Source organism: Somniosus microcephalus, chromosome 23 (assembly GCF_052327205.1).
Source record: "Somniosus microcephalus isolate GS21.2 chromosome 23, FLI_Smic_1.0, whole genome shotgun sequence".
NCBI lineage: Eukaryota > Metazoa > Chordata > Chondrichthyes > Squaliformes > Somniosidae > Somniosus > Somniosus microcephalus.
The window spans coordinates 62775085-62794213 of NC_141009.1; the positions used below are offsets into that span (position 1 = coordinate 62775085).

The window sequence follows — 19129 nt, forward strand, 5'->3', positions numbered from 1 at the left end:
CAGGTTACAAAAAATCATTAAAAAGGCCGATGGCATGTAGGCCTTTATCTCAAGGGAGCTGGAATACAAAGGGGGAGATGTTATGTTACAGTTAGTACAGCTCTGGTTAGACTCCATCTGGACACTGAGTTCAGTTCTGGGCACCACATCTCAGGAAGAATATCATGGCCTTGGAGGGGGAGCAGCGCAGATTTATCAGAATGATACCGGGGCTAAAAGGGTTACATTTTGAGGACAGGTTGCACAGACTAGGCTTGTATTCCCCTGAGTATAGAAGATTAAGGGGTGATCTAATTGAGGTGTTTAAGGTGATTAAAGGAATTGATAGGGTAGATAGAGAGAAACTATTTCCTATGGTGGGGGAGTCCAGAACAAGGGGGCATAACCTTAAAATTATGGCTGTGCCGTTCAGGGGTGATGTGAGAAACCACTTCTTCACACAAAGGGTAGTGGAAATCTGGAACTCTCTCCCCCAAAAAGCTGTTGAGGCTGAAGGTTAATTGAATATTTCAAAACTGAGATCGAGGCGGTCAGAAACCCGGGAGAACGGATTTCCCGCAGGCCCTTCTGAATTTAACGGCAGGGCCTGATTTACATGAGAAGCCTCTGTTTCCCACCCGCAGCCAGCCAGATTGAGAGGCTGGCTGGCTCCGGGAGGGTAGGCCTGCAGCACTAGGCCACACAGAGGGAGGGATCGGGGGGTGGCCGGAGGAGCACGGGGTGGGCCGGGACCAGCATGGGGAGGAGGGATCACTAAGGGATCGGGGTGGGGTGGGTGTGCGAGGAGGATCCGGGGCTCAGACAAAGGATCGGAAAGGGGGGCGGTGCGTAGGCCTTGGGGGTGGGGAACATTAGCCGAGGCGGGGGAGGGATCGTAGAAGCAAAGGTTTGGAGGCCTGGGGGTGTGGGGGGGGGGGGAAATTGGAGGCGGGGGGGTCATGTGGAATTGTAGGCCTAGGGGGCTTGGAAGCCTACGGGGGAGTGGGGGGAAGGAGGAATCGGATGGCTGGGGAGGAGTCTGAGGCCTTGGAGGGAGGCTTCGTGGGGAGGGTCTCTGATCGCGGGGATGGGTTAGGTAGGGACCCTGGATCCAGGAGGTAAGTGTAAAAGCACTTACCTCCTGGATCCAGCAGTCCTCGCCTTGCTTTAGCTGGCGGGTTTCACGAGGCGTGCAAAACCCGACCAGCTAAAGTTAAATACAAAATGGAGGTTAAAGCAGAGGAAAGGGAGGTGGGGTAGCATTACTGGTTAAAGAAGGGATTAACACAATTGTAAGGAATGATATTAGCTCTGATGATGTGGAATCTGTATGGGTAGAACTGAGAAATACCAAGGGGCAGAAAACGTTAGTGGGAGTGGTATATAGACCTCCAAACAGTAAGGCAGAGGTTGGGGATGGCATTAAAAGGGAAATTAAAGAAGCGTGCAATAAGGGCACAGCAGTCATCATGGGTGACTTTAATCTACATATAGATTGGGCTAACCAAATTAGTAACAATACTGTGGAGGAGGAATTCCTGGAGTGTTTACAGGATGGTTTCCTGGACCAATATGTCGAGGAACCAACCAGAGAGCAGGCCATCTTAGACTGGGTATTATGTAACGAGAAAGGATTAACAAGCAATCTTGTTGTACGAGGCCCCTTGGGTCAGAGTGATCATAATATGATCGAATTCTTCATTAAGATGGAGAATGAAGTAGTTGACACAGAGCCTAGGGTCCTAAATTTAAATAAAGGAAACCACGATGGTCTGAGGCGCGAGTTGGGTAGGATTGATTGGGGAATGTCAGTCAAAGGGTTGACGGTGGATAGGCAATGGCAAACATTCAAAGACCGAATGGATGAACTACAGAATTTGGTTATCCCAGTTTGGCATAAAAATAAAAACAACCGTGGCTAACAAGGGAAATTAGGGATAGCATAAGATCCAAGGAGAGGACATATAAATTGGCCATAAAAAGCAATAATCCTGAGGATTGGGAGCAGTTTAGGATTCAACAAAGGAGGACAAATGGATTAATTAAGAAGGGGAAAATAGAATATGAGAGTAAGCTTGCAGGGAACATTAAAACTGACTGTAAAAGCCTTTATAGATATGTGAAGAGAAAAAGATTGGTGAAGTCAAGCGTAGGTCTCTTGCAGTCAGAATCAGGGGAATTTATAATGGGGAACCAATTAAATACATATTTTGGTTCTGTCTTCACAAAGGAGGACACAAATAACCTCCCAGAGATGCCGGGGAACATAGGGTCTGATGAAAGGGTGGAACTGAAAGAAATCAGTATTTGTAGGGAAATGGTGTTAGGAAAATTGATGGGACTGAAGGCCGATAAATCCCCAGGGCCTAATAATCTACATCCTCGGGTACTTAAGGAAGTGGCCCTAGAAATAGTAGATTGTGGTGATTATTTCCTATGTTTAATAAGAAGTATTGTGATTGGTGAATGGGGTGGTTGTTCTTTGTATTAGTAAGAAGTATTGTAATTGGTTGTTTGTTTCTACCTTGAGATATATGTTGTAAACTCATTGGTAGTGGATGTCAGGTGATTTGTGGTGGCTATCTTAAATTCAGTTCTCTCTAGTCATTGTTGGAGACTGGTGTTGAAAGATGTGCTACTGGGTTTTTAAAGTTAATAAAGCCTAGATTAGAAAGGCAAATCTATTCTTTATTTCAATTTATTAACTTACAAATTGGCTATTTCTACATTGGAGAAGATTTTTGTTAAACCAAAGAATGAGGTATTTGCATGTTACCTTCTATCTGCCCGTAGGCAGCAGGTGGGAGAATCTTTGGATACTTATTTACAAGCACTTCGGCACCTTGGTGCTAACTGTAATTATAAAGCCGTGACGGCCGAAGAATATAAGGAAGAATCGGTACGGGATGCTTTTATTAATGGACTACTGTCTAGATCAATTCATCAGCCGTTGTTAGAAAATAAGACTTTGGATCTCAAGAGTGCTTTTGAGCAAGCTTCTACATTGGATATGGCTCAGAGAAGTTTGGATTCTTATGCTCTTTCTAATCGGCCTGTGACTGTGGTTTCGGCTGTTCCGGACGAAAAGAAATTAGGTGGACTTAATGGGAGTGGTTTACTAGATTCTGAAATAGTTTCTACTCCAACAGCTCCACCTTTTACTTCGGCGGCTGTTGCCTCTAGGATTCAGAAGTGTTATTTTTGTGGGAACGTCCGGCATCCTCGTTTGAAGTGTCCTGCCCGGGAGGCTGTATGTAGTAAATGCGGCAAGAGAGGTCATTATGCACGTGTTTGTAAATCATTAGGTTCAATTACCTCCTCTTCTGCGACTATTCAACCTGTAGAGAGGGCGTTTATTGCATCAATTTCTGCTGCATTTGCTCATGACCTAAACAAAGTTATAGTTGTGGCCCAAGTTAATGGGTTAGAAGTGAAGGCTCTCATAGATACGGGCAGTACCGAGGGTTTTATAAGTCTTCAGTTTGTGAAGGAAAAGTGTTTGAAAATCTTGCCTGTTACTTATCAGGTGTGTATGGCTCAGACGACCCTTACTTCACAAGTAGCTGGTTGTTACCTTGTGAAATTGATTCTTCTAGGTAATACGTATACTGATATACGCCTATCTGTTTTGCCTAATCTTTGTGCGGATATTTTGATTGGTCATGATGTGCTTAAATTACACGAGAGTCTTAGTCTTTCGTTTGGAGGGACTAAGCCACCCTTATCCATTTGTGGATTAACTTCTTTATCCATTTCCCTATTATCACTTTTTTCCAATTTGATGCTGGAATGTAAGCCAATTGCTACCAAGTCAAGAAGGTATAGCAGTCAGGATAGAGAATTTATTAATTCTGAAGTCCAACGTCTTTTATTGGAAGGAATCATTGAACCTAGTTGTTCGCCTTGGCGGGCTCAGGTAGTTGTCACCACTAACGAGAGGCATAAGAAACGAATGGTGATAGACTACTCTCAAACTATTAATAGGTATACTCAATTAGATGCGTACCCTTTGCCTAAGATTGATGAGCTTATCAACAAAGTATCTCAGTATAAGTTTTTTAGCACTATTGATTTAAAGAGTGCTTATCATCAGATTCCTATTGTTAAGAGGGATCAACCATATACAGCCTTTGAGGCTGGTGGAAAGCTGTATCAGTTTTGCCGAATACCATTTGGTGTTACTAATGGTGTTGCTTGTTTTCAACGGGCAATGGATGCTTTTATAAGTGATAACTCTCTCTCTGACACCTTTTCATATTTAGATGATATCACGGTGTGTGGTAAATCAAGGGTGGAGCATGATTCTAATTTAGAAAGATTCCTTCAAGCTGCGGAAAAAGTTGGTTTAACTTTTAATAAAGAGAAGTGTATCTTTTTGACTACTGTGGTAAATCTACTGGGGTATATTATCTCGGGAAATAAGATTAAACCAGATCCAGAACGTCTGCGACCATTGATCGATTTACCTTATCCTACTAATTCTAAGGCCTTGCAACGAGTTGTTGGACTGTTTTCTTACTATTCTAATTGGATTGCAAACTTTTCGCAGAAGATCCGGTCCCTTATACGGGTTACGACATATCCTCTATCATGGGAGGCCAGGACATCACAGAATCACAGAATCACAGAAACCCCACAGTGCAGATAGAGGCCATTTCGGCCCATCGAGCCTGCACCGACACATATCCCACCCGATCCCCGTAACCCCTACACCAACACATATCCCACCCTATCCCTGTAACCCCACGCATTTAATCCCCCTAACACTAAGGGTCAATTGATCATAGCCAATCAACCTAACCCGCACATCTTTGGACAGTGGGAGGAAACCGGAGCACCCGGAGAAAACCCACGCAAACACGGGGAGAATGTGCAAACTCCACACAGACAGTCACCCGAGGCCGGATTCGAACCCGGGTCCCTGGTGCTGTGAGGCAACAGTGCTAACCACTATGCCACCGTGCTGCCCTGTTTTGATAAATTTAAAAAGGATATTCTAGGAGCAGTTGTGCATTCTATTGATGAGCAGGTTCCCTTTGTGATTGAGACGGATGCTTCTGATTTTGCAATTGGGGCTACTCTGAACCAAAATGGAAGACCTGTGGCCTTTTTCTCACGTACTTTGAACAATAGTGAAAAAAGGCATTCTTCAATAGAGAAAGAGGCATATGCAATAGTAGAAGCACTGCGTAAATGGAGACATTATTTATCGGGGCGACATTTCACGTTGGTAACCGATCAAAAATCTGTGTCCTTTATGTTTGATGTTAAACATTTTGGAAAGATCAAAAATGATAAAATAATGAGGTGGAGGATTGAGTTGGCATGTTACCATTTTGATACAGTTTATCGTCCGGGGAAGGATAATGTTGCTGCTGATGCACTGTCGAGGGCTTATTGTTCTGTGATTCACGGAGATACGCTTATTAATCTTCACAATGCTTTATGTCATCCTGGGGTTACGAGGATGATACACTTCGTACGCAGTAAGAATTTGCCCTTTTCAGTTGAAGACGTCAAGCGGATGACTTCATCATGTTCTATCTGTGCGTAAACCGAATTTCTTTAAGCCTCAACGAGCTCATCTTATAAAGGCTACTTCTCCTTTTGAACGTTTGAGCGTTGATTTTAAGGGGCCTCTTCCTTCAACGACTCAAAATCGATACATATTTACTGTTGTGGATGAGTTTTCAAGGTTTCCTTTTGCTTTTCCTTGCGCAGATGTATCAGCTGCTACAGTTATCAAATGTCTGACTCAACTTTTTGTCATCTTTGGGATGCCGGCGTATATCCATTCGGATCAAGGAAGTTCTTTTATGTCTTCCCAGTTGAAGGAATACCTTCAGAGTCGGGGAATTTCTACTAGTAGAACTACCCCGTATAACCCCCAGGATAATGGACAGTGCGAACGATACAATGGGGTGATCTGGAAGGCAGTTATGTTGGCTTTGACATCCCGGAATCTTAAGAATACACAGTGGGAAATGGTACTGCCTGATGCCCTGCATTCCATTAGATCATTGCTTTCAACGGCTACTAATGTGACCCCCCATGAAAGGCTCTTTAATTACCTGCGGGGATCTACTACGGGATATTCGGTACCTTCATGGCTTACTATGCAGGGACCTGTGTTGCTTCGACGCCATGTTAGATTGTCAAAATATGATCCTTTAGTGGAGGAGGTGGAGCTGTTGGAGGCAAATTCCCAATATGCTCATATTCGATTCCAAGATGGGAAAGAAAGTACTGTTTCAATTAAAGACTTGGCTCCTTGTGGTGGCCAGCCCTCTTCCGAGGATACTAATAATAGCCATGATTCAGATAATGTGGATGTTGTTATAGATACTACGAATGTTTCCAATCCTATTGCAGATAATTATACTTCTATTAGTCAGCCTTTGAGGGATGTTCATGACCATCCTAGTTTACTTCCTGATGGGATTTCCAATCCGGAAACCGTTGATAATCGGGATATGGATAGCCTGTCTGCAGAAGATACTTTGGTGCCTCCGGGTGTGGGAGGGCAAGGAATTTCACCAAGGTTAACAAGGTCGACACGAACAAGATATCCGGTCGACCGATTGAAAATGGACTTTTAAATTGATAGTAATGTTTTAAAGTTGTTGAAATATTATATTTGTATTTTAGTTGTAAATAAATTAATTATAAATTGTAAAGGTTATTTAGGTTGGAGCATGTTTTAAAAGGAGGGGTGAATGTGGTGATTATTTCCTATGTTTAATAAGAAGTATTGTGATTGGTGAATGGGGTGGTTGTTCTTTGTATTAGTAAGAAGTATTGTAATTGGTTGTTTGTTTCTACCTTGAGATATATGTTGTAAACTCATTGGTAGTGGATGTCAGGTGATTTGTGGTGGCTATCTTAAATTCAGTTCTCTAGTCATTGTTGGAGACTGGTGTTGAAAGATGTGCTACTGGGTTTTTAAAGTTAATAAAGCCTAGATTAGAAAGGCAAATCTATTCTTTATTTCATAGATGCATTGCTGGTCATCTTCCAGAACTCGATAGACTCTGGAACAGTACTCTGGAAAAGAAAAGACAGCCATCCGTGGCTAAGTAAAGAAATTAAGGATAGTATTCGACTAAAAACAAGGGCATATAAGGTAGCCAAATCTAGTGGGAGGATAGAGGATTGGGAAAACTTTAAAAGACAGCAAAAGATAACAAAAAGATTAATTAAGAAAGGGAAGATAGATTATGAAAGTAAATTAGCAAAAAATATAAAAACAGATAGTAAGAGTTTTTATAGTTATATAAAAAGAAAAAGGGTGGCTAAAGTAAATGTTGGTCCCTTAGAGGATGAGACCGGGAAATTAATGGTGGGAAATATGGAGATGGCAAAAACACTGAATGAATATTTTGTATCAGTCTTTACAGTAGAGGACACTAAGAATATCCCAACACTGGACAAACAGGGGGCTATAGGGGGGGAGGAGCTAAACACGATCAAAATCACTAAGGAAGTGGTACTCGGTAAAAGAATGGGACTCAAGGCGGATAAATCACCTGGACCTGATGGCTTACATCCTAGGGTCTTGAGGGAAGTGGCGGTAGGGATTGTGGATGCATTGGTAATAATTTTCCAAAACTCCCTGGACTCGGCAAAGGTCCCAGCAGACTGGAAAACTGCTAATGTAACACCCTTATTTAAAAAGGGCAGTAGACAGAAGGCTGGAAACTATAGACCGGTTAGCCTAACATCTGTGGTAGGTAAAATTTTGGAGTCCATTATTAAGGAGACAGTAACAGGACATTTAGATAATCATAATTTAATAGGACAAAGTCAGCATGGTTTTATGAAGGGGAAGTCATGTTTGACAAATTTGCTGGAGTTCTTTGAGGAAGTAACATATAGGGTGGATAAAGGGGAACCAGTGGACGTAGTGTATTTAGACTTCCAAAAGGCATTTGACAAGGTGCCACACAAAAGATTATTGCTTAAGATAAAAAATCACGGGATTGGGGGTAATATTCTGGCATGGATAGAGGATTGGCTATCTAACAGAAGGCAGAGAGTTGGGATAAATGGTTCATTCTCAGACTGGCAATCAGTAACTAGTGGTGTTCCGCAGGGGTCGGTGCTGGGTCCCCAACTCTTTACAATCTATATTAACGATTTGGAGGAGGGGACCGAGTGTAACATTTCAAAGTTTGCAGATGATACTAAGATGGGGGGGAAAGTAGTGAGTGGGGAGGACATAAAAAACCTGCAAGGGGACATAGATAGGCTAAGTAAGTGGGCAGAGATTTGGCAGATGGAATACAATACTGGAAAGTGTGAGGTTATGCACTTTGGCAGGAAAAATCGTAGAGCAAGTTATTATCTTAATGGCAAGAAACTGGAAAGTACTGAAGTACAAAGGGATCTGGGGGTCCTGGTGCACGAAACTCAAAAGGTTAGTATGCAGGTGCAGCAAGTGATTAAAAAGGCCAATGGAATGTTGGCTTTCATTGCTAGGGGGAGAGAATATAAAAATAGGGAGGTATTGCTTCAGTTGTACAAGGTATTGGTGAGACCGCACCTGGAATACTGCATACAGTTTTGGTGTCCATACTTAAGAAAAGACATACTTGCTCTCGAGTCAGTACAAAGAAGGTTCACTCGGTTAATCCCAGGGATGAGGGGATGGACATATGAGGAGAGGTTGAGTAGATTGGGACTGTACTCATTGGAGTTCAGAAGAATGAGAGGCGATCTTATTGAAACATAAGATTGTGAAGGGGTTGGATCGGGTGGATGCGGGGAGAATGTTCCCGATGATGGGTGAAACTAGGACTAGGGGGCATAGTCTTAGAATAAGGGGCTGCTCTTTCAAAACTGAGAGGAGGAGGAACTACTTCACTCAGAGGGTGGTAGGTCCATGGAATATGCTGCCCCAAAAAGCTGTGGAAGCTACATCATTACATAGATTTAAAACAGAAATAGACAGTTTCCTAGAAGTAAAGGGAATTAAGGGTTACGGGGAGCGGGCAGGAATTTGGACATGAGTCTTGGTTCGGATCGGTCATGGCCCTGTGGGTAGCGGAGCGGGCCCAGGGGCCGTGTAGCCTGATCCTGCTCCTATTTCGTGTGTCTAATTCTGTTAGATTCAGGAGATGGTTCTGTGATAGTAGATTGGCGGTTAGGATCAGATCAGCCATGATCTTATTGAATGGCGGAGCAGGCTCGAGGGGCCGATTGGCCTACTCCTGCTCCTATTTCTTTTGTTCTTATGTTGTTCTTATGTACCCATGGATTGGAGGGTAGCTAATGTTACCCCACTATTCAAAAAAGGTAGTAGAGAAAAAGCGGGGAATTATAGACCGGTAAGCCTGACATCGGTAGTGGGGAAAATGCTAGAGTCCATTATAAAAATGTAATTGCAGAGCACTTGGAAAGCAGTGACGGGATCGGACAAAGTCAACATGGATTTACAAAAGGTAAATCGTGCGTGATTAGCCTACTGGAATTTTTTGAGGATGTAACTGGTAAAATAGATAAGGGAGAACCAGCGGATGTGGTATATTTGGACTTTCAGAAGGCTTTCGATAAGGTCCCACATAAGAGATTAGCGTGCAAAATTAAGGCACGTGGGATTGGGGGCAAGGTATTGACTTGAATAGAGAACTGGTTGGCGGATAGATAGCAAAGAGTTGGAATAAACGGGTTGTTTTCCGAGTGGCAGGCAGTGACTAGTGGGGTACCGCAAGGATCGGTCCTAGGACCGCAGCTGTTCACAATATATATTAATGATGTTGATGAGGGAATTGGATGTAATGTCTCCAAATTTGCAGACGACACAAAGCTGGGTGGGAGGGTAGGCTGTGAGGAGGATGTCGTGAAACTCCAGTACAATTTGGACAGGTTGGGTGATTGGGCAGAAATATGGCAAATGCACTATAATGTGGATAAATGTGAGGTTATCCACTTTGGTGGCAAAAACAGGAAGGCAGACTATTATTTGAATGGCAATAGATTGGGAGAAGGGGAAGTGCAAAGAGACCTGGGTGTCCTTGTGCACCAGTCGCTGAACGTAAGCATGCATGTGCAGCAGGCAGTTAAGAAGGCAAATGGTATGTTGGCCTTCGTAGCAAGAGGGTTCGAGTACAAGAACAAGGGTGTCTTGCTGCAGTTGTACAGGGCCTTGGTGAGACCACACCTTGAGTATTGTGTGCAGTTTTGGTCGCCTTATCTGAGGAAGGACGTTCTTGCCATGGAGGGAGTGCAGCGAAGATTCACCAGGCTGATACCTGGGATGGCAGGAATGACGTATGAGGAGAGATTGTGTCGATTGGACTTGTACTCGCTGGAGTTTAGAAGATTGAGAGGGGATCTCATCGAAACCTATAAAATTTTGTCAGGTCTGGACAGACTAGATGCAGGAAGGATGTTTCAAATGGCCGGGGAGTCCAGAACCAGGGGTTATTGTCTAAGGATAAGGGGTAAGCCATTTAGGACAGAGATGAGGAGGAATTTCTTCACCCAGAGAGTGGTGAACCTGTGGAATTCTCTGCCACAGAGGGCGGTGGAGGCCAGTTCATTAAATATATTCAAGAAGGCGTTGGATATATTTCTTAAGGCTAAAGGGATCAAGGGATATGGGGAGAAGGCAGGGACAGGGTACTGAATTTGGATGATCAGCCATGATCTCATTGAATGGCGGAGCAGGTTCAAGGGGCCAAATGGCCTACTCCTGCTCCTATCTTCTATGTTTCTATGTTTCTTCCACACTCATTATAATATTTAAATAGACCCGCCTCCTGGGAACAGGTTGGCTGCCCAACCCCCATCCTGCCTCCGTTATAACCGGAAGTAGGCGGGTTCAGGTCAGGATTCAGATTTTTAACACTTAAAAAAACGGGTGGGTTGGGGGCGTTAGTCGTTAAAGTTAAAATTCCCCCCATATATTTTCGTTGGGTAAGGGTTATGGAACCAAGGCAGGGGATGGAGTTAAGATACAGATCAGCCAAGATCTAATTGAATAGCAGGACAGGCTTGAAGGGCTGAATGGCCTACTCCTGTTCCTATGTTCCATGAGAGAAGAGTGAACTGTCAACAGGCTCCACCATGGTTGGCACCACTGTCTTGTTCCTGGAGCTGCCCAATAGAATTGTGTTGGATAAAATCGTCTCCATTCTCTGCATGGTGCCCCAACACAAGTTGGAGCTGGATTCCTCCATGCTCTGAACCACCTTGTGCAAGCTCTCTGGCAGGCTGCCTGGTGTATGGCCATCAGTGTTCTTCAGTAGACTGGGTGCTTGAAGTCAGCATCTGAGTCATATGCAGCAGGGCTAGTATGTGATTGCACCCTCTGGTGAGCTGGCACCTGTGGCTTCCAATCCCTGTGCCCTAGCTCCTGCACACTTGTAACCAGTGATTCACCACCTCCTCTAACCTACCCTTTAAGGTACGTGTGGTGCCGATCTCTGAGCTGATGCTTTCAAGTGTCAGATAGATTGATGCTGCATCTTCAGGAAGGTTAGGCTCCTCTTCCTGCTCTGGCACAGGGGCATTAACATTTTCAACACTTGAAATGATAGAGAGGGACAAGGGTTAGCTTTAGTGTGAATGAAGAGCAGAGAGAGATGAATGGCTGGTGAAAGCAGTTGCAGTTTGTCATGCAAAGTGCGAATGGTGAGTTGTCCCCTCCAGTGTTGCCACTCGCATGGCCATGACTCTTCACCTTCACATGTTGGCCAGTGTGTCGTCTTCCAAAGGGGAAAGGGTTTGCATGATTTTCTCCTACAAGAAAGAAGGGAGTGTGTTAATGTCAGCCATTTGAGATGTTTTAAGAGTGGGCCTGTCATGTTCAAATAGTTTTGTATTATGTGTAGAAGATGTGAGGGTTGCAATAGTGGTGAGAGTAGGAGGTGCAGAGTGTGCGAGCAGGAGGAGAACGTGGAGTGTTGTGTGGTGCAGTGATTGCAGAAGAGTGATGAGAAGCGGGGCAGGACAGTGTTGTGAGTAGTGTCGTTCCAGGTGGTACACGTGTGAGGAGAGAGCAATTGATGTGAGAGTTAGGATTCTTACCTTCAACTTGATGTGGTCATTGAACTTCTTTCTGCATTGTTACTATGTTCTGGGATCTAAGCTCCCAGCATTGACCTCGTCAGCGAGCTCTTTCCACTGGCAGCTGAGATGTCGCCCAAAGGACTTTCTGCTCCAGTGGGGTGGACAGGAGCACCCCTCCTCCTGTCAACAACCTGGACCCGGACCTCCAATGCTGCATCTGAGAACCTGGGTGCCCAGTCTACCTCTTCCAGCCATTTTAGACCTTAGTGTTGCCCTGCTGTCTGCATCCAGAGTGCACCTCGCCTTTAAGTGGTGTCAGTGATGCCCGATTTCCCACCCTGCCCCACAAGTAAACGGCCAATAGTGCTGGCTGCACTACTGAGTCATGATAATGAGCTGCCAGCACAAATTTCCCCTTGTCGCTGCATGCATGTTTTCTGGTGCGATCGAATTTCTAGGCCAGTGTAACTAGCAGTAATCAAAACTATAGGTCAGTGTTCGTGGCACAGAAGTGAGTCTGTCTGGTGTGCAGTTGGGAATGACATGAATGCACTAGAAGATGTTATCAAGCCAGTATGCTTTGCAGATAATGTATGCATTTGTGCTGTAAGCTGTGTTTTGTTACATTATAAAATGTGTACATTTTACTGACTATTGTATATGAGTAATAAAGGAGTGACATAATAATTTGATCATGTACCATATTTGTAAGCATTTCCGATCAGAATGTGACAGAAATCTGATAGTCAAAGTTCACTTTCCACCACGGCAAATTGTGTAACTGAATTCAGTAAATCTGGCAATTTGTGGGCTAGCACAGAAAATGACCATGAAAGTTGCTGGATTGTTGTAAAAATCCAACTGGTTCACTAACCTCCTTCAGGGAAGGGAACCTGTCACTTCCACCTAATCTGACTCTTGTCCACACTACATGGTTGATTATAATTCCCTCTGAAGTGGTCTAGCAAGCCACTCAGTTGTACAAACAAATTTTCAGGGGCAACTATGGATGGAGAAAAATGTCACCCACAGCCTGTGACCCAGTAAATAAAGTGACCACTCTGAGCAATTGTGGAAGCGATGCTACTTTATTACATTGTGAGTGTTGGTGATGAAGTTATGTAGGCGTGTCAAAATTCCACTGTTATTGTAAATATATCTTCATGATTTGTATGAGCCAAACATAAAAGTGCCTCAGGCAATTACGCATACATTCTCATTCTAGATTCAATTACACAGGTTATATGCGCGTGATGCACAAAACGCAAAATTATGTTTTCCCTCTCCCTTTTTGTCTATCTTGCTTTTGTCTTTTAGGTCTTTTAGTCCTGGAGTTCCTGAAGAAAGTATGTTTGAAGAGAAAGATCATGTAACTGGTTGCATGCAAACCTATAGGTCAGTGTAGCTGGGTTAGTGAGTTAAAGGAATAAGTAAAATGTCTAATCTCACCATATAATGAATTTATTGGCACCAGAACGGTCGTAAAAATCGTGCGTGGGTCGTTGCTCTGCTAAATTCATCATCATTGCACCTGTTTTATGTCTGTAAAAGGGGCACAACGATGGTCAATTTATGCCCCATTGCCTCTTGGCTTAGGAGATGGGATCTCACATCTCATCCATCCTGCTTATAAAGGAAGGATCCTTGCAGAGAATTACATGTATATTCAGGCACTGCAGATGGCAGGCCAAATGCAGAAATTGCGGCAAATGCTCCGATAAAGGCCTTGGTTGCCAGAATAGAAAGGGCTGTCTGTTTGTTCCACCTTCGACAGACTAGGCAAGCCTTTTACAGGCAACCATCTGACAGGGTATCAGTGATCTCATTAGTACCATTATGTTTGTTTACAGCAGTTTAATGACCATGCCAGTGCCATGAAGGGTTATGCTGAAATAATGCTGCTATTTCTTAGGATAGAAGCATACGCCTGCTGTTTCGCCATTCCATGTGGATGCCTACACATGTAGCAGAAAGGAATGAGGGCGTGACTGCATTTGTAGCAGTGCGAAAGGTGCAGCCAATAGCAGGTTCATCTTGGTGCTTGGCTGCCATAAGAAGAAGTCCACCTCAGAGCCAAATGGCTCTTGGAGGAACCTAACAACCAGCCACCTCAGGTGCTTCTACCACTCAGGTGGCAACTGGAGCTGCACTAGAGTAAGGTTAAGAGTGCATGTGTCACATACTTGTATCAAAGGGGAACATGGTGGCAAGACACACTAAATATATTTAAATACTGGGTGCAAATAAAATAAATATGCACTCAAGCTATGCGCACAGACATTGTTATTGGTAAGAGGCTTTGAGAAGGTGGTCAAGAGAAGTTGGCCAAATGTGGTGGTAAAAATAAGATAATCCTGCATCAGACTGTCCTGAATGTGCCTTGCAGATGTATCCTCTGAAGGCTGCTGCTTCTCTTCTGGCTGATCTCCCTGCTATCCTTGGCTTCCTCCTGTGGGCCCTGCATAATGAGGCATCTGTAAGGCAAAGTTGTGCCGAATACAGCACACCATTATTTTCAAAATGCATTTAATAAGGGGCCACACAGAGGTTGTTACACAAGATTAGGGCTCATGGGATTGGGGATAATATACTAGCATGGATTGAGGATTGGTTAATGGACAGAAAACCGAGAGTAGGAATAAACGGGTCATTTTCAGGTTGGCAGGTTATAACTAGTGGGGTGCCGCAAGGATCAGTGCTGGGGGCCTCAGCTATTTACAATCTATATCATTGACTTCGATGAGGGGAACAAGTGTATTGTATCCAGGTTTGCTGACGATACAAAGCTAAGTGGGAAAGTAAGCTATGAGGAGGACGCAAAGAAGCTGCAAAGAGATATAGACAGGTTAAATGAGTGGGCAAGAGGATTGTAGATGGAATATAATAAGGGGAAATGTGAAATTATCCACTTTGGTAGGAAGAATAGAAAAGCAGAATATTGTTAAAAAGGTGAGTGACTAGTAAATGTTGGTACTGAGAGGGATTTGAGTGTCCTTGTACACAAATCACATAAAGTTAACATGCAGGTACAGCAAGTAATTAGGAAAGTAAATGGTATGTTAGTCTTTATTGCAAGGAGTAGAAGGGTAAGGAAGTCTTGCTGCAATTATAAAGGACTTTGGTGAAACCACACCTGGCGTACTTAGAGGAGGTGGAACGAAGGTTCACAAAATTGATTCCTGGGGTGAGAGGGTGGTCCTATGAGGAGAGATTGAGTAGAATGGGCCTATATTCTCTGGAGTTTAGAAGAATGAGAGGTGATCTCATTGAAAAGCATAAAATTCTTAGAGGACTTGACAGGGTAGATGCGGAGAGGCTGTTTCCCTTGGCCCATTTTACTTAATTTCTCCTCATAGGACCATCCTCTCATCCCAGGAATTAAACTGGTGAACCTTCATTGCACCCCCTCTAAGTACTCCAGGGATGTCTAGAACCAGGGGTCATAGTCTCAGGATAAGGGGTCGGCCATTTAGGACTGAGATGAGGAGGAATGTTTTCACTCAGAGAGTTGTGAATCTTTGGAATTCTCTACTCCAGAGGGCTCTGGATGCTCAGTCGTTGAGTGTATTCAAGACTGAGATCGATAGATTTTTGGACACCGAGGGAATCAAGGGCTGTGGGGATAGGACGGGAAAGTGGAGTTGAAGTAAAAGATCAGCCATGATCTTATTGAATGGCGGAGCAGGCTCGAGGGGCCGTATGGCCTACTCCGGCTCCTATTTCTAACATTTTTATTATTCTTAAGACCCCAGCTGGAGCACATTGCAGAGGAGTTTCAGCCCAGTTCAAACACTTGAAATGTGATTTCAAAGTCTCAATAATCTGTTCTCTTGGTGACTCTGGTGGCAGAATTGGAGTGTTCATCCGGTGTCCTCGTTAGGTGTGCTAAGGTACCCTGTAGAGGGAGAACTCCCAGGATCCATCAAAACATTTGCTTTTCTGAGTGAAGGAGTGCTGGTATGGTTGCCTACCTTAATATTAAGGAATCTAAGCAGATGCCAGAAAAGCGAGCATTTACTTGCACGATGGGGTTCTACTGGTCACAAACAAGCTAAATGTTGACAAAGTGAGGCAGTGCTGCAGTCAAATCCTTCTCGGATATGAAAGGATTCGCAAATTTCATGTCTCCCCCAAAGATTTACTTTTGGCTCATTGAAGAAACCCTGGCTGGACTGAGTTTAAAATCCAGGGCTCAACAAGATGGCTGTGGTCAACCTCATGGCCAAGGCCTGTAAGTTTCAGTTTGGGCTGACAAAAAAAAGGAACTTTCCAGAAATTAGAATGCAGACAGACCTTCTGCATTTATGCATGAGAAGCAAACCCAGTGGCATTCGGGCCTCTGATTAAAACCCATCAAGGTCGTTTGCACAGACAATCAATATGTAATAAGCTGCATTCAGACCTTCGTTAGAGGACATCAACACTGTTGGCAAACGATCAACGGGGCATTCAAACTGGAATGGCCCCATCACAAAACCAGTTGGACAAAGGGGAACACTTATGAGACGTTTAAAACCGATTAACCGGCCATCCAGGTCGATGGGCCCAGATCGGTTTCCTTTGTATAAGCTTCAACACGTCCAGGTCAGACAAAGAAATAAGCTGATCTGGCGGGAGATAAGGGCTACCAGGAAGGGTATAACTAGTCCCTCGGGAAGCCATCTCTCTCTCTCGCCTCGACTCCGGTGCCCTGCCTTACCATCAAGAGGATCATCGACGAAGAGCCCGTCCAGGGAAGCAGGATACCCGCAGTTACATTTAAATCACTGGGGCATCTCTGCTTTGGGGCGGTGAAAACCATAAAGACATTGGCAGGCAACGGGGCATGGAGCAGGCGTTTCAACATCCTAGACTGGTGAGCATCAGTTTTCTGGCCCATCACAAGATAACCTAGATAGGTGTAAAGGGTGGGAGTTAAGGGGATTGCTAAAATTGTCATTTTAGTCATTTTCCCTCGATGTGTCCGTTTCTCCTCCCCCACTAAGTGTAATTGTGTTGCATCCATAGTGATTTTCTCTGTATAGTAATTGTTTCTCTATTTTAATAAACATTGGTTTTCTTTGCACCGAACCACTGGTCTCGTTTGTCTATATCGCTACTCGTAAATAAGTCCGGTGCTCAGAACTAAAAAGGGGGAAGCGATTCGAACCGCACGGGGCTGGGGCAGCTCAGGCACACGACTGACTGACCAGACGCAAACCCCAAACCAAAACCCACTACAGATATTGGCAATGAAGATGACACTGAACTTCGCTGTCACCCATGCCAATACCTCAAGTCCTCCAAGATGGTCCACTGGATCTCCATTTGAGTGTGATGCTCAGCCAGAATCCTTTTTAGAGCAGGTCCCAGACATCTAAGTTTGCAGGCTGGGAAGCAAGAGGTTGACTTCTACGAAACCTCGACTCCCCACTGTTGGATCCCATTTTTACCATAGACTCCTCTGTAACTATGAGGGTAATGAATGATGAAATACCATAAATATAAAGCCACCACAAAGAAATATAAAGGGACCACAAGAAAGTATCGGGAAAGCAAGTCACTTACCTTGCTCTGATGAAGTCATTAAACTTCTTCTTGCACTACAAAGGAATCCTGGGGTTTAAGAAGATGGCACTCTCTGTATGTCTGTTACGATATGCAGGTCTAGCCCTGTAAAGTTGGCTGCTCATTTCTTTGGTCTGGCTGCCATCCTTGTCGCTCATGTTGTTTCCTCTAGTGCTGCCATTGTACCTTTAAGAAATAGTGGCCTAGAAATTCATTACAGCCACTTTTGGGGCGGTAAAGTCAGGCGGCCGCTAAAGTTTGCGCCCGGCGCAAATTCGAGGCCACTTCTCCGATATTCATTAGCTTCGCCCTAAGAGTTTGCTCGAGCGCTAAAACTGGCGATGCACGCCTCTCTTTAGGCGCTAAGCCAGAGGTGCTGAGCGAGAGCGCTAAGCCGGAGGTGCTGAGCGAAAGCGCCGAGGCCGGGCGCAGCGCAGCTGCGGCCATTTCTTGATTGACAGCAGACACCCTGGCGCCGGCCAGCTCTTAAGGGGGAAGGGTCGACTTGGTCTGCTGCCACGCCCTGGATAGTGGAGCCCTGCAGCTAGGCCTGGACACTGCTGCTGGACCCAAATAGCGCCTGAAACCATGGAGAAGGCCCGTGAACGAGCGCAGCGCTTCTCAGAGCTTGATATGAGGTTGCTGGTTGGTGCTGTGGAGAAGAGACGCCATATTTTGTTTCCGGACAATGGCAGGAAGCCGCCGGCCCGCGTCTACCGGAGAGCCTGGAGGCATGTCGCCACCAAGGTGTCATCCAACAGCGAGGTCCCCAGGAGCGGTGTCCAATGCCGCAAAAAGCTAAATGACCTCGCCAGGATTGTCAGGGTGAGTACCCTTTCCAGTGTCCTCCTCATCCTTGCATGTGCACCTCACATTATGGGCAAAGGGACCTGAAAGCCCTAATGGCCAGCCCTCATGCAGCAGCTATGGGACACTCATGAACATCAATTGCACATTGTGCACTTAACACACTGGCCAGGCTATTCGACCATGGGAGGCAGTGCACACAAGATCAGGGCTACACACTGGCCAGGCTATTCGACCATGGGAGGCAGTGCACACAAGATCAGGGCTACACACTGTACTTAGAGGCCGTCCTTTCTCTTGCAGGCCAAGCTGGCCAATAATAAGAGGAGCCGGACTGCGACCGGGGGAGGCGGACCCCAGATCCAGCTGCTCACCGAGCTGCAACATCGCGTGGAGCGCATCATGGGTGCCCGGGTGATTGGCCCCGTTGCACCTGGAGATGCCGACCCTGTTCTGGGCACCAGTGGTAAGGACATTACCTTTTGGACCTCTCTCGTCCCACTTGCGCATCAGATCTACATCCTTTGCCACTGTCCGACCAATGCGCTGAATGCCACCACTCATGCATCCCTCGCTGACGCCCTCTCCTCACTCTAAAGCTACTCTTGTGCCTTCCTGCTTTCAGATGGTGAGGAGGAGGTCCCTGAAGTTGCCAGTGACAGCCCCTCAGAAGAGGAGGAGGAGGAGGAGCAAGAGGAAGGCGGCCCATCAGGGGAACCCTCAGCCGCGGCAACCCATGCCAATGTAGGGGACACGTCTTCCCTGGAGGGGAGCGTGGGGGAAG

The 19129-nt window shown here is 45.1% G+C and overlaps 1 protein-coding gene across 5 annotated transcripts in view; it reads left to right on the forward strand.

Annotated features, from left to right (window-relative positions):
* The window catches only part of LOC147101904 (uncharacterized), a 232868-nt gene that overhangs the window by 43867 nt on the left and 169872 nt on the right, over positions 1–19129 (forward strand). For all 5 annotated transcript variants that reach the window (XM_085965923.1, XM_085965924.1, XM_085965927.1 and 2 more), the window contains exon 4: positions 13309–13386. In XM_085965923.1, the coding sequence (XP_085822049.1) occupies positions 13309–13386 (78 nt within the window). The remainder of the gene's footprint in view (positions 1–13308; positions 13387–19129) is intronic.